This window comes from Abramis brama (assembly GCF_963993115.1).
Source record: "Abramis brama genome assembly, chromosome: 3".
Classification (NCBI taxonomy): domain Eukaryota; kingdom Metazoa; phylum Chordata; class Actinopteri; order Cypriniformes; family Leuciscidae; genus Abramis; species Abramis brama.
In genome coordinates, this window is record NC_139965.1 from 22,665,442 (window position 1) to 22,680,080 (window position 14,639).

Sequence of the window (14,639 nt, forward strand, 5' to 3'; positions counted from 1 at the left end):
TATGCATCACAATCAGTTGTTTTTGTTGAGAGTTATAGTTCACCCATAATTCTGTCATCATTCACTCGTCACCTCGTTTCGCTCCTAACCTCCTAACCCGTAAGACTTTTGTTTATTTTTGGAACACAAATGAAGATCTTTTTGATGAAATTTTCTTCTGTAAACTTTCTGTACCTCCATTGACAGCCTACACAACTACCAAAAAGTTCAAGACATTTTGAAACTAATCCATATGAATTGAGCGGTTTAGTTCAAATTTTCTGAAGAGACTGATTGAATTTAGGCTTTTATTCACACACATGGAAGCTCAATCATGTTCGCTTGACTTGTAAGATTGAGATTCCACAAAAACCAATGAAGTTTGTTCTCGTGCATCAAGCAGGTTCGGTTGAGCTTGATTACGTTCACTGATCAATGTTTATATGTGAATAAAAGCCTAAATTAATCTGCTCATATAAAGTAATGGAGTCTCTTCAGAAAATTTGGCCTAAGCAGCTCAATTCATATGGATTAGTTTCACAATCTCTTTATGAACTTTTTGAAGCATCTAAATGGTAGTTGCATATAGCTGTCAATGGACGCATAGCTTCATTTGTGTTCCGAACATGAACGAAAGTCTTACGGGTTTGGAACATGAATGTGAGTAATTAATGAATAGTTTCAGGTGAACTAATGCTTTAAAACTAATTCAAACGGCCATGCAATTACGTCATTTTAAATGTTATTTATCTTAAATTTATACCTAAATATTTGAATGCATAAAATATTCTAGTAAAATGTATTATATTAACGGATTTAACACTTCAAAACATTAATTGTGGTACCATAAGTTCCAGAAGCCATCATTCCTGTTGTCTGTAGTTGTTGCTGTATGTTTATCATGTATACTATCGAATGATCAAACAGCCATAGGCCAGAAACACTGACTGGAATGTTGATAAAGAAACAAACAGCAAGGTATGATGCGTTTAGCCTCAAAATAAATGACAAGCTCAACCAGGGCAAGACCTATGGACGTATTACATTAAAGGTTTTCACTTGTTTGACAGATCTATTGATTTATTGTATAAAATAAAGACAATAAACAAGTAAGACAACTTAGCATGTTAAAAATGGGAAATACCTTTATTTCAGACCATTAAAATAAATACTATACAGAATCCAATGTAGAAAAGACTTAATACATTGCTTCTGTCTCAAAAAGGTTAATAATTATCACATTTGTAATAAATTTGTTTAAAAAAATAGCCCTAACCACCCCAAATGTAAACCCCACATCCAAACCCACCCAACAAAAGACAGGCATTTTTTGAACAATACGAAGACATAATGATCTCTATATACTCTACTACTGCAGTTTGGTCCTTTACATATTTAGACCCCTCCAACACAGTTTGGTGAGGTAGGTTATGGGAGCAGAACTCCTCAATAGGACTTTGATGCAGAGAAAAATCTGAGGCAATACAATGGTGGGTTACCCAGTCATATCAACCATTCCAAATTCATTTCCAATGCCTTCAGCCATTCATCCCGCCAGAGTAAAGCCTATTTACAAAAACCGAAAAAGCTACAGCCACGCACACAGGACAACAAAAGATGTAACAAGAATTGGACAGTTTGAGAAAATTACTTGACCACATTTTTCAATTCTAGAATCAGATTTGTTCCCACAAACCAACTTCCTTTTGAACTGAAGCATCTTTTTTTAAATCAAGCAGATCTTAACCAACTCAGATGCTTCTGTAAAAGGAAAATGGCAGTGACTTGCAATTTGGAATAAAAGTCCAAGTCCTCCATATAAAACACATGAATCAGTTTACATCCTTTGCCCTGTGCTAGAAAAAAAAAAAAAAAAATCTTCCAATGTAGAGTCACATCTCAAATATGGTTAAACCAACACTATCAAGAAAAGCAGGGCATGTCTCCAATCCATTATGCCAGTCAGTGCATTAACATTTACACCACACATGCAAATAAGCCCTGCAACACCTCCTTGATCACTAGATGGCACCATTTTAAATGGGCAAGATTAAATGAGCCTTATGAATATTGTATTCATTTTGAGTATTCAATGAGGCCAACATACTGGATTTATATATTTTTTTAAAAACACACCATCAGAACCAACAGTACTTGATTTGTGAGGGATTTGCATGAAAAGAGATGTGGGTTGGAATGAGACTAAAGAGGGGAGGGAAAGAAAAAAAAAGTAGGGAAGGAGGAAAGAATGGGGCAGGGGTCTTAGATCAGATCAGCAACGTTCATGGGCATTTCCTCCACAGTAGTATTGTAGAAGGTTTCAATGTCTCGCAGCGTGCGCTTGTCATCTTCGGTGATCATGTTGATAGCAACGCCCTTTCTGCCAAAGCGTCCACCACGTCCAATTCTACACAAATAAAAGCACTGTTACTAAACAGGGACAAAGGCACGAATCAGACAACCACCATCACAGAAAAGATTTTAGACTCACCTGTGAATATAGTTCTCCCTGTTGGTTGGAAGGTCATAGTTGATAACCAGTGAAACCTGCTGCACATCAATGCCTCTTGCCTAGAAGTAAACAAGTACTGTGAGGAATGGTAATGAATTGAAAAACAAAAAGCAGTCAACTAGCAAACCCAAGTTAATTACAAGCAACAGTGCGTTTGAAAATTGTAAATGTCAACTGCTTTATAGTCGTGTTGAGGGACTTGGCAACCCAGGCACTGTGGAGAGCAGTTAGAATAATCTCCCAAAGAACTTTATTCCCATCACAGCACAGCACGCTGGTGGAAGAGGGATCCTTGGTGTGACATCTCAGAACTGTGGGTAAAGAGGAAGATGAAAGGTTGCTTACCAGCAGGTCGGTAGTAATGAGGACTCGGCTGGAGCCAGAACGGAACTCTTTCATGATGACGTCTCTCTCCTTCTGCTCCATGTCACCATGCTATGAAGCCATAGAGTGCAAAAAGTTAAAACCACAAAGGCATTTTGGAAAACTATATAAACACCAAAACCCGTCACTCACTCACCAACGCAGAAACTGTAAAGTCCCTCGCATGCATTTTCTCGGTCAGCCAGTCCACCTTCCGGCGTGTGTTGATGAAGATTACAGCCTGAGTGATGGTCAGGGTTTCATAAAGATCACACAATGTGTCCAACTTCCACTCCTGAAAGACAGAAAAAAGCTTAGCAAATGGAGGGAGATAAAACCCTGCTCTTCCAATAGGTGGCGCTGTTTTCAGACTTAAGTCAAGATCATGTTCCCAGAGTCCTACAGGCTCAAAATGCACTGGCAAGCAAAACGCTTACCAGACACTGAGCACTGCAGAGAGTCTGGGATCAGTTGACACGCATGGGGATCATCACAAAACAGCATTACAACTTTAGTCACAAAAAACTAAACTAGAACTGCAAATGAACATCTTTGAAGATTTTAGGGTAGAGAAAGGAATATTTATTACTCACTCACCTCCTTCTCAACATTGATGTAGAACTGCCGGATTCCCTCAAGGGTCAGCTCTTCTTTCTTAACTAGGATACGAATAGGATCTCTCATGAACTTTGTGGTCACCTCCAGCACCTCCTGAGGCATGGTGGCAGACAAAAGAATCACCTGGGAAAAGAAAAAAAACATGCATAAGCTTACAAAACGAGTCAACACTAAGCACACCTTTTCATGTTATAGGATAGGCTATTTGTTAGGTTAACAAATGTAGTCATCGTGGTCAGATCTACAGAAATCTAAGCTGATCATTGTGCGGAGGAAGTTATGGACTGATTTCACAAACAGGGCTTAGATTAAGAAAGGATTAGGCCATTTAAGTATTTTATAAACATGCCTTCAAAAAAACATTACTAGTGTGCATCTTGAGACAAAATGGCAATGACACTAAGATGTGTCAGTGAAAGTTGCTTTCAGTTAAAACTCAAACATGCATTTTAGTCTGGGACTAGGGTTAAGCCTTGTCTGTGAAACCAGGGGTTAATGCTCAGCCAGCTTTCATCTACTTTGAAGTAAAAAAAAAAAAAAAACTGCACAGCAATTAGAAACTCATTTAAGGTATGAAGTGTCAGCTGCTTAATAGTCATGAAGAGGGACCCCGAGAGCCCAATCATAGTGGAGAGCAGAAACATTTCTCTACCAAAGATCATGATTCCCAATTCAGCATAGGAAGCTGGTAGGAGAGGGAACTTTGGTGTGGGCACCAAGAAATTGTTAACTGAAAAGTATTAGCTTACCTGAGTATCTGTGGCCAACTTCTGAAAGATCTCATAGATTTGGTCCTTGAAGCCTCTGCTCAACATTTCATCTGCCTCATCCAGCGCAAACATCTTTATATATTTAGGAGCTGAAATAGGAAAATAGGTGTCATTTCTAAGACATTAGGCATGCAGAATACTAATCTGTGAACCATTGCAATAAACAGAACAGGTAGTTGAGAAAACAATGAATGCTAGAACAAGTGCCCATAATCTGTACTTACAGAGATATCTGCGGTTAAGCATGTCAAACACACGGCCAGGGGTCCCAACCACTATGTGGGGCACATCAGCCTGAAGCTTCTGAACGTCATTACGGACATTGGTGCCACCGATGCAGGCATGGCAAGATGCCCCCATGTAGTCTCCAAGAGCCAGGACCACCTTCTGAATCTAAAGACGACAAAGACAGTTTAGCAAATAATAAAAACGATCTTAAAAAAAAAAACCATCTGTGCTCATGAGTCACTGCACAAGAAACAAAATGGATGGTGAATCATGTTATAAAATAATTTTGATGCGCATCTGTGCCCATAGCATGAAACAGTCTTTGTCTCACTGTGTTGAGCTGACTGGGATGAATATGGCCTTAATTTCCTCTTCCCCTAACAGATATCGGACTTTGCATCACTGACAGACGCAGCCTTGCCCAGTTGATAGGGGACATGCTTAAACTTTCCACACTTTTTCATTTGAAGACACAGAAGACAAAGACAGAATCTGTGTGCTATAGCAAACCTGAATGAGTAATGCTTTTCACCTGTTGGGCCAGCTCTCTGGTAGGAGCCAGCACCATTGCTTGTGTAGCCTTCAGGTCCACGTCAACCTGCTGCAGAATGGAGATGGCAAACGTGGCCGTCTTTCCTGTGCCAGACTGAGCCTGTGCAATGACATCATACCCTACAGACAGAAAACTGCAGAATATTAACCAATGGCCATTCAATCACATGGAGTTTCAAACTGACTGTAATGTTAAAAAGTACTAAGGAAAGCACTTGTGCCCATACCATGAAACAGTCTATGCCTCACTGTGTTGAGTTGACTGGGATGAATATAGGCTTTATTTAATCTGCCCTTACCAGATATAGGTCAGTGTCACTGACAGACACAGCCTTGCCCAATTAATAAGGGCATGAATAAACTGAACTCATAATCCAATAATATAAAATGACTAAGTATAGATGGACAAATAAAATTCTACATACCCTTGATACAAGGGAGGATTGCCCTCTGCTGAATGGCAGAAGGTTTCTCAAAACCATAAGCATAGATTCCTCTGAGAAGAGCCTCTCGCAGATTCATATCATCAAAACTATCGACAATCTCCTTCCAGTTGCTCTGAAAAAAAAAAAAGTATATATTTATAGTTTACGCTGATGTGCATACAAACGTGTTATTTTATATCAATATAATTATAGACAAATTAAGTGGCTCTTAGACACCAACCTCAATGATACCATCTGGCTCCATCCCCTCAGGGCCATTGTCTCTGGGTCTGAAATGAGAGGCTGTAATTAGTACAGCTTTGATGTAAAACTCATTTCACATTTTCCAGTGTTGAGATGTGAAAAGTCAGCTAAAGGACTAAACAGCAATTAATTGGATTTTATCCAATAATTCAGTCACTCGGTCCCCCTAAAGTGTTGGGGTTTATCTACACACAAACATCCCATACATTTATTCATATATTGTTAAATGTTTAATTAGTTCAAGTAAAAACGAAAACTTACTCAGACTCATGATGACTTGTGGGGAAAAAGAAAAGAAAAGGTTAGTCAGAATGACAGCCTCAGTCACTATTCGCTTGCATTGGATCATTCTCCATAAAACGAAAGTGAACGGTTACCAGTGCTGTCAGTCTGCCTAATATCTCCTTTAGCATTCCACGGAAAAGCCACGGTTTTGGATTACGATTATTTATAAAACATAGCGATATTTTACAGTTAAGACACTGACATCGTAAATTAAGAATATGACCAAGAGGCAGCCATTTTCAGTCAGCGCCATTAACAACGTGGCTCTAGTAATTCGTCGGAAACAACAACCGATCATTACAATTACAATGTTCTCTCTTATAAAAGCGGTTTAAAATAATACCGTGCGTCAACTCCGTATTATACCAATCCATGTATACATTTAATTATAGACCCAAAGTATTCAAGTAAGTTAATAGTTTCACAGACGACATAGTTTCCCTTTTCTTTTAAAATTTTAAAAGAATAATCAGCATCTTTAGCATTGTATATACATTTTAATAAGAGAGGCCTATGTGAGGATAGGCCTTGGGCCTACATCGCAAGAACACTCTATTGTCTAACTTAGCCCAGGAAAGGCACATGGCCTACACATTTTCTCCTTTGTAGGCCTACATCTGCGAACAAAACACATGTTTTCTATTAAATGGCACCTAATACGGGGATATTTGGTGAAATACATTAAAATTAACGTTAAAATGTAGATAATATGTTCAAAACGAGGATAAGGGAGTGACCATGTGCCGCATGGACGCGCCGGCCACACGAGGAACTGAACAAGCGCGTGAGACACGTTGCGTCACAAAAACCGGCATTCTAACGGAACGTCGAATAGACGTTACAAAAATCATTCGAAAAGACTTTCCAATAAACATTACGAGTATAATCTTAAGTAAAACGCATGGTAGTTACGCTACATGGTGAAAAAACACTTTTCTGGGTAATTTTTTACGAGGCGGGAACAGGGAGAGAACGAACGTGCCAAATCGGCTGATAATGCTAGCTTTTAAAACGTTGATGAAAAACAAATATTCTCTATTTTCCAAAAAACATATGAAATCAATAACACTGACTAAACATTTCCCGTTAAACGATCAGCACTTACATAGATATATATATAAAAAAATCTTCGAGCACGTTTCCTTACCTATCTTCATGTTCAGACGACATTATTACAAAGGACTGTAGACTGGCGGAAACGCGCAAATACTTAAACCGTGACGACGACCAAAGTCCATTGATTGGACAACTTCCCGTTCAATCAGATTATAGACCCGCCCAGCGTGTCTTCCAATTGGTCAATAAACGATTGGTCTCTCCCTATTATAAGCGCCTGTTTAAAGACGTCACCAAACGAAAAAAAGAGAACAAAATCCTAGCTGGAAGTTGAAAAATGCTATACTAACCACGTTTTTTCTTTAAGAAATGTGATGTTTGGTTTTCTAGCATCTACATTTTTAAAATGATAAATACCTAATTTTATATTAGTAAAATAAAATTCATAAATATAAAAGGTTTTGCTCACTTCCAGAAAATATAGTCAGAAGTAACGCTTCCCTTATTACCCAAGAGCTGCAAGTGAGTCATCTATTATTCACAGAGCTATTGTAAATAGTGGTTCATTTAATATGTGAGATAAATATGCTTTGAGAAGAAAAGAAAACAGCTTACTGGGATTATTTCCAGTTTCAGTAAGGGTGAACAAAGCTAACATGATGAGAATACTACCATAATAAATCCTGGCCATTTCAAAATACAACATTAATTACAATGTGACTAACAGAATAACAATTTAAGTGTTCTGATGATTACCCAGATCGTTATTTTCATAAGACGATTTATTAAAAACAAAACTGCAGACATGATTTGTCACTTGCATCAGGGCACAGTTACTCTCATCTTTATGCACAGAACAAATACAAAACCCAAAACAGAATCTTCCATTTAGGCAGTATGTCACAAGGGCAAGCCAGGCAGTCAACCGTGGATTACCTCAGATCTCTCAGTCAAGATGTTGGCCTCAAGTACGAAACCAACTGAAAAGGTTATACAAAATAAAAATAAAAGTGAGTGATGAAGAAATATCCTCATTGTGAAGTCTCTCAGGCTTTTTGGACAAATGTATCTCTTTCCTCACTGGTTGTGCAGTCTTTACACAAATATCACAGTGAGAGCTTGCAATGACACAGTTCTTTGTACATGAGTCTCCTCAGCTTGGGCATGTCCTGCTGACGGAAGCTGAAGGGCTGACCCAATGCGAGACACTTGCAGTACTAAAGAGGAGGTGGATAAATAAAGAGAAATAAAAGGTCAATCTTATGACATCAAACAACACATATTCTGACAATATGTCTGTGCATCTGATTTTTCTGTGCATTTGTGGAGTACAGTTTGTTGTATTTTGGAAGAAGCATGTTAAAAACTTCAACCCACCACAGTCTATTTTAATGGATTTTACTCTAGATAAACAATTATAAATCTACAGCATTGTGTCAGTTAATCTAAATCTTATCAACCACCACTCATAAAACCCCAGACCATGGTCAGCTATATGAAAATGGTGTATGTACAAACCTGCAGGACAAATGCCCCACAGTCACTGTCATTATTCTGTCTGCCAACATTCTGTAACATAAAAAAGAGGCTTTATTAACTGTCATTGACACATTTGAACAGCATTAGAAAAAAAAGAAAAGCCGTCACAACAAGTAGCAATTTTTGGAAATGTTCACTGCAGTGTCTGGACTTACCATTTTAAAAAAGCCTTTCCACCCTATCAGGAAGTCTCTCTTGTCTTTTATCATGGCTTCTGCCTGCAGGTATTGAAAAATATGCTGTGGAGGGGAAAAATGGTCACTTAGCTAATTAGAGTTACAAACACAAAGGTTAATTATTATATTGTTTTAGACATTGCATACAGGTTTAAAGAAATGTCATAGTTTGTGGAGAAGATTTTGAGTGTACTATAGCGCATACAACACTATATTTTTATGTGGCTTATACCTTGGGGCAGCGGCGATTAAGAGTTCGCTGAGAATCGAAGTATGTGATGGAGCGCCGTTTAATATCAACCGAGACCAATGACCAGTGCACTTCTAAATGAATGGGAATCAACAAAAGATCCTTCTGGAAGATGTCCACCTGAAACATGTTTGAACGTGTGTTAATAAAAGCAAGAACAAGAAAAGTTCTGCTGATTTGCTTTAAAGGGATGGTTCGGAGTAATTTCAACCTAGGGTCCTTTGCACCATGACCTCGAGCCAAACACCCCCCCAGAAGCTTTTTTTCCCTTGGTCGAACATTATTAAATTTAGAGCTTATTTAGAGATATCAGCCGAATGGCTTAGTGCAGGCGCTAATGGATCCAAGTTTGTATCTCGTAAATTGCCCCACTAATAATGCCCGGAATGGTACCAAACTTCTACAGTAGTACAAATAGGTTCTGTACTCATAAAAAAAGGCATTGGAAAGTTTGTAAATACATCAGGAGTTTATTTAAATAACACTTGCCTGATGGCTCATGCTACCGCTAACCTGGACGTCAAGGTCACTTCCGTGATTTGGGAAAAGCCTGTAAAAGTCCTGGCAGAAAGCGATGCATAAGGATGTAGTGTAACAACGTCCAGGAATGCACTAATATTTTGTTGGTAGTACCAGTTTGCAACAATTATTAGTTAACACTAAGTTGTCAACACTTCGGAAAAAATAATAAAAAATGCATCGCTTTCTGCCAGGACTTTTACGGGCTTTTCCCAAATCACGGAAGTGACCTCGATGTCCGGGTTAGCGGTAGCATAAGCCATCAGGCAAGTGTTATTTAAATAAACTCTTGATGTACTTACAAACTTTCCAATGCCTCGTTTTACGAGTACAGAACCTATTTGTACTACTGTATAAGTTTGGTACCATTCTGGGCATTATTAGTGGGATAATTTACGAGATACAAACTTGGATCCATTAGCGCCTGCACTAAGCCATTCGGCTGATATCTCTGAATAAGCTCTAACTTTAATAATGTTCGATCAAGGGAAAAAAAGCTTCTGGGGGGGGGGGGGTTGTTTGGCTCGAGGTCATGGTGTGCAAAGGACCCTAGGTTGAAATTACTCCGAACCATCCCTTTAAGTATTAGCACTGAAGAATGGATCCACCAAAATATTATCAGATGTGTACATGTATATTATCTTGCTATATACATAACAATCTTCAAAGGTTTGGGGTCAGTGAGATTTGTTTTTTTAAAAATGAACTATTATTTAGCAAAGATGCATTACATTGATCAAAGTGACAGTAAAGACATTTCACAAGCTCACACTTACAATACAATTATTGGGTGTAAGGTTTATTGCGAATTTTGCGTGCTGTCCGGGGGGAGGGCTCCGAGCTCGGAGTTCAGCCCGAACCCAGAGTACTCCCCCCTAGAAGTGTGGAGAAGGTGTGGTGGAGGGATGCTGCTAAACTGTCAACGAATTGAGGTGAGACTGCTGAATATATATACACCTCTTATTGTTGATTGCTGAGTGCTCTCCACTCGTGTTAATTATCTGAACGTGCTCCTCCCGAACTTTGTAAATAAAACATAATTTATAATGTTAGAAAAGATTTCCATTTCAAATAAATGCTGTTCTTTTGAACTTTCTATTTTTTAAAGAATCCAGCACAATGTTTTCAACATTGATAATGATAAGAAATGTTCCTTGAGCACCAAATCAGCATATCAGATATATTTCTGAAGGATCATGCGACACTAAAGACTGGAGTAATGATGCTGAAAATTTAGCTTTGCCAACAAAGGAATATATTACATTTTTAAAATATACTAAAATAGCAATATTTCATAAGATTATGTTTTTTTTAATTTAATCAAATAAATGCAGCCTTGATGAACACGAGACTTCTTTCAAAAACATTAACATCAAATTTTTTTAATGGTAGTGAACTTTTGTGAGGTAGTGAAGTTTACAGTTTTCTTACATTCTTTGTCCACCGTTTCACTCCATCATAACCTTTGGTCCTCAATTTGTCATAAAAGAAACTGTTGAAGAAGTGCACCTAAAAGTAAATGAGATGGCATTAGATACAAAAAAAAAAAACACTGAACAAGTGAATACAACTGAACTATAAATAAAGAAAAAATTCCATAGGAGAAAAAAGAAAAGAATATTCACCTTTTCAGGCACTGAATCCATCACAAGGTCTCCATACATGTTCATGATCTTAAAAAATCAGATGAAATAACAATGTGTGCATTAAGCAGGCATTGAGAAAGACTAAATAATGAAATGCTTCATGTATAACTCAAAACTGACCTGGTCATTGAGCCAATTCTGTCCGTAGAGGGTGCTAAGATCATCCATTGTGAGAACATGACGCTTGTAATTCACCCGGAACCCTTTCAACATGGCAGTCCCTGATGACCTCTGGTAGGATTGAATTAAATGTTGCACCACAACCTTCCTGTGGGCACATGGTAAAGAAAAGAAAAATACTTTAGCTTTCCTTCTAAAGATCTATGTGATACACAATAGATGCACAAAGACAAAGAACTAAACGAAAAAGAGTGTATTTGAGGTTGTGCATTAGTGAGACCTGTGAGTCTGAGAAAAGTCCTCATTGAAGATGCCCTGCAGTTCTTCGACAATATCATCTGTTTGTACAGGAATTAGACTTCCATACTTTCGAAGGTATTCATCAAGAAGACCTGAGAAATAAATAAATGCATGCATGAGGTACCACCACCACTGAGTTTGGGACATTTTACACATTTTAACACCAAGATCTGTGAGGACTGAGGAGTATTACATCCACTTTGGCCTGCAATCTTGGCATAAACCCTATATTATCTAAATATGCTGGACATGCTTCCATATCATAACCTAAAGATATAATATGAGATAGGATGTATGTTTCTGCAGCTTCTAGACAACAGGAGTTCTACCTTGGACATAAGCCCTGTGCTCCTCTGTTAGGACCATCTCCATCTTTTGAGTGGTTGGCTTCACGAGATATTCCCGAACCCCAGTCAATACTGAATGTGACTGAGAATCCCCATGATAACCATTGAAACCAAAAAAGGGATTTTCTGTGGAGAGAGAACAAACATTAATATAATGCAATTTCAGCTATAATTCTATTTACTTTAAATCAGTGGGGGGGGGGGGACCAATCAATCACTCCTTTACGACTGGCTGCACATCCACTGTCCTCGCTGCTGCGGCAGCTTGCGCTCGCTTATCAATGCATATCTAAATTCGCGCCTACGGTATCTTTGTAGAACTTCAAAAAAAGAAAAATAGATGCTGCAGTCAATGAGCAGCCGGCGGGGGCTGGCTGCAGGACGACTCAACTTCCACGGACAGTTTTTAATGTTTTATCAGACAATTACTACTCAAGATTTTGCTTTAGTATAATTTTCGGGACAATTAGGGCTGGATTCGGGACAACAGCTTAGATTTCAGGACGTCTGGTCACCCTAAACCTCCTAGTACTCCCTTGCGGCCCCTTGGGGGTCCACATACCCCAGTCTGAAAACCCCTGCTCTAAATAACAATGAGAAAAGGAAAAATCTCACCTGGTTCTTCTCCACTTGTCGTCTCCAAACCTATTTGTGATGAGCCCAAGGTGTCACATCCCTGTTCTTCTCTCTTGCTGGCATAAAGGCTATACCGGCGCCACCGCCTTGCCCGTCGATACCCTAAGTTGCCAACCCATTGCGCCCGCTGTCTCCACGTTTTCCAATTCTGCACAAGCCGGTTGCGTAACCTTGCACTAGACCGTAGTCTTCGCCAGCGCTTCAGTCTTTGCTGCCTAAGTCCAAGAAGTCGAATCTGGAAGGGATTCTCGGGAAAGTCTCTAGCTTGGAATTTGACCTCCCCTTCATGTGAGGACATCTGCTGCCGATAATTGTTAGCGAGCATGACTTGCGGTTGTGATTCAAATGGCATTTGCCAGTCTTCCACTTCATCTTTCTCTTCCCAGGAACCACACTCAGAATCAATCTCTTCCTCATCTTGTTCTTCTTCTTCAATATCTTCTTCATTCTCATCAAATCCAAGCTCTTCATCAACTTCTACCGGCTCTATGTACTCCCCAGTCCAGATTCGCTCCTTGTGAGCTATTTTGAGGTGAATGGGGCTGGTGGTGTTGGGAGGGGAGTTTGGATCCATTAGATCACCTCCCATGCCCCCAACACTGCTGGCTTCCTGGCTCACAGTCAAGGAGAGTTCCCCTTGCCAGCGGTTCTGGGCCAGGCTTCCACCACTGTCTCTCATAGTCCACTGGCAACCTGCTACCTGCGCCAGCTTGCCGTCTGCAAGAGTGAAAAAATGTGAATTGGGGTAAATTCAGTACCCTGAATTTTGTTTCTGATGCAGGTGGATAATTTGCATTATACAGAGATGTTATTTATGACTGACTGATAACTGGTCTTGTATAATATATGGTGATTGTCAAAGTGGAGAACATATAAGATATCTTACATACATCTCATTTTACAATTTAGATATAAAAAATAAAAAATATATTTTTTACATTTTGTTTTCATTTAGTCTTATTAAAAAGGATCAAATACAAAAGAGCAAAACACTTCGGACAGAAAGCAAGTATTAGAATTAACCAAACGTGATTCATGAAATTTGCACATATATTCATGCACAATGGTAAAATGCTACTATCAACAACAAAATGAGCGAAGATATTATACAGACTCACATCTAGCATGCCTAATCAAAGCCTTTCAATTGTCGTGTCATATCTAGAGAACAACACATATTTTGTGTGTTTTGCAACGACGTTATAAGCCGAATAATTTACGGTTGCTTACTAGGTAGTTTTCGATCTCTGGCATGTGCAAATTCGCTAATTAGCTGACTAGCTAACAGCTACCTACTGTTCAGTCTCTTGAATTATACCCACATATCACTCACCTTTTACGTGCAGTTTTAAACCAATGTAAATGAAAAACACACGCGGCAGCTTTGCCTTTATTTTCAATGATTTGGAGGCAAAGAAACCAGATTGTGCATTACGAGGATTTCCACCTCAATCAATGAATACAGTCGCGGTCTTTGCACGAAACCATGAACAGCTGCTGCGCGCAACTGATGACATCATTGGCCTCGTGTAATGGCGTTACAGACCCTTGCAAAATAAAGCATAAAAATAATACTCATATAAAGATACTTGCAACATGTTAGGATATAAATATTGGATTGAATCGTGTAATGAAGGAAGAGTAGTAAAATAAAAATGAGTGCACCCTTCTTCCACTCTTGTACCCTTCTTATAGACTAATTTAGATTTTTCTGTATCAAGTATACTTAGATATTTAATAGGTTTCAAAAAATAACATTTTAGTAGGTTATTGAGTAGGTCTTCAGTAGCTGAATGTAAATGGCTATCCTTCAAATACATAGTCTCATACTCATCTATTTTGTCAGTGATCTTTTTCTATGCTGCCAGTATCGTGTTTCCAGCCTGAAGTAAGATATGGTTAAGAACATGCTGCATATTTCTAGGCCTGAGTCACAATATGATGGGAAGGAAGAACTTAAAAAAAACTGCACTAGTCTGGCTAAATGATGAGTCCTCTGAATTGCAACATGCAGTTGACTCAAGAGATTCACAACAAATGGGATTTCCCAGAAC

At 38.8% G+C, this 14,639-nt stretch overlaps 2 protein-coding genes across 3 annotated transcripts; both read right to left on the reverse strand.

The window, feature by feature from the left end:
- Positions 1–1,098: 1,098 nt before the first annotated feature.
- eif4a1a (eukaryotic translation initiation factor 4A1A) lies at positions 1,099–7,227 on the reverse strand. 2 transcript variants are annotated; one of them, XM_084108887.1, is made up of 12 exons: positions 7,144–7,227; positions 5,973–5,987; positions 5,689–5,737; positions 5,448–5,580; positions 5,003–5,142; positions 4,467–4,635; positions 4,222–4,331; positions 3,452–3,595; positions 3,012–3,149; positions 2,837–2,926; positions 2,471–2,550; positions 1,099–2,386 (listed from the first exon to the last, which is right to left on the reverse strand). In XM_084108887.1, the coding sequence occupies exons 1-12, from the start codon at positions 7,164–7,166 to the stop codon at positions 2,242–2,244; spliced, it is 1,236 nt and encodes a 411-aa protein (XP_083965013.1). In that variant the 5' UTR covers positions 7,167–7,227; the 3' UTR covers positions 1,099–2,241. The 2 variants fall into 2 exon arrangements, with proteins under 2 accessions (XP_083965013.1, XP_083965014.1); XM_084108888.1 differs by lacking the exon at positions 5,973–5,987 and having other exon boundaries at positions 7,144–7,181.
- A 376-nt stretch (positions 7,228–7,603) lies between these two features.
- Positions 7,604–14,122, reverse strand: senp3b (SUMO specific peptidase 3b). The gene is made up of 11 exons (XM_084108306.1): positions 13,919–14,122; positions 12,565–13,302; positions 11,932–12,075; positions 11,583–11,694; positions 11,303–11,450; positions 11,162–11,209; positions 10,968–11,045; positions 9,000–9,137; positions 8,747–8,830; positions 8,571–8,621; positions 7,604–8,269 (listed from the first exon to the last, which is right to left on the reverse strand). The coding sequence occupies exons 2-11, from the start codon at positions 13,262–13,264 to the stop codon at positions 8,159–8,161; spliced, it is 1,614 nt and encodes a 537-aa protein (XP_083964432.1). The 5' UTR covers positions 13,265–13,302; positions 13,919–14,122; the 3' UTR covers positions 7,604–8,158.
- Positions 14,123–14,639: the final 517 nt, after the last annotated feature.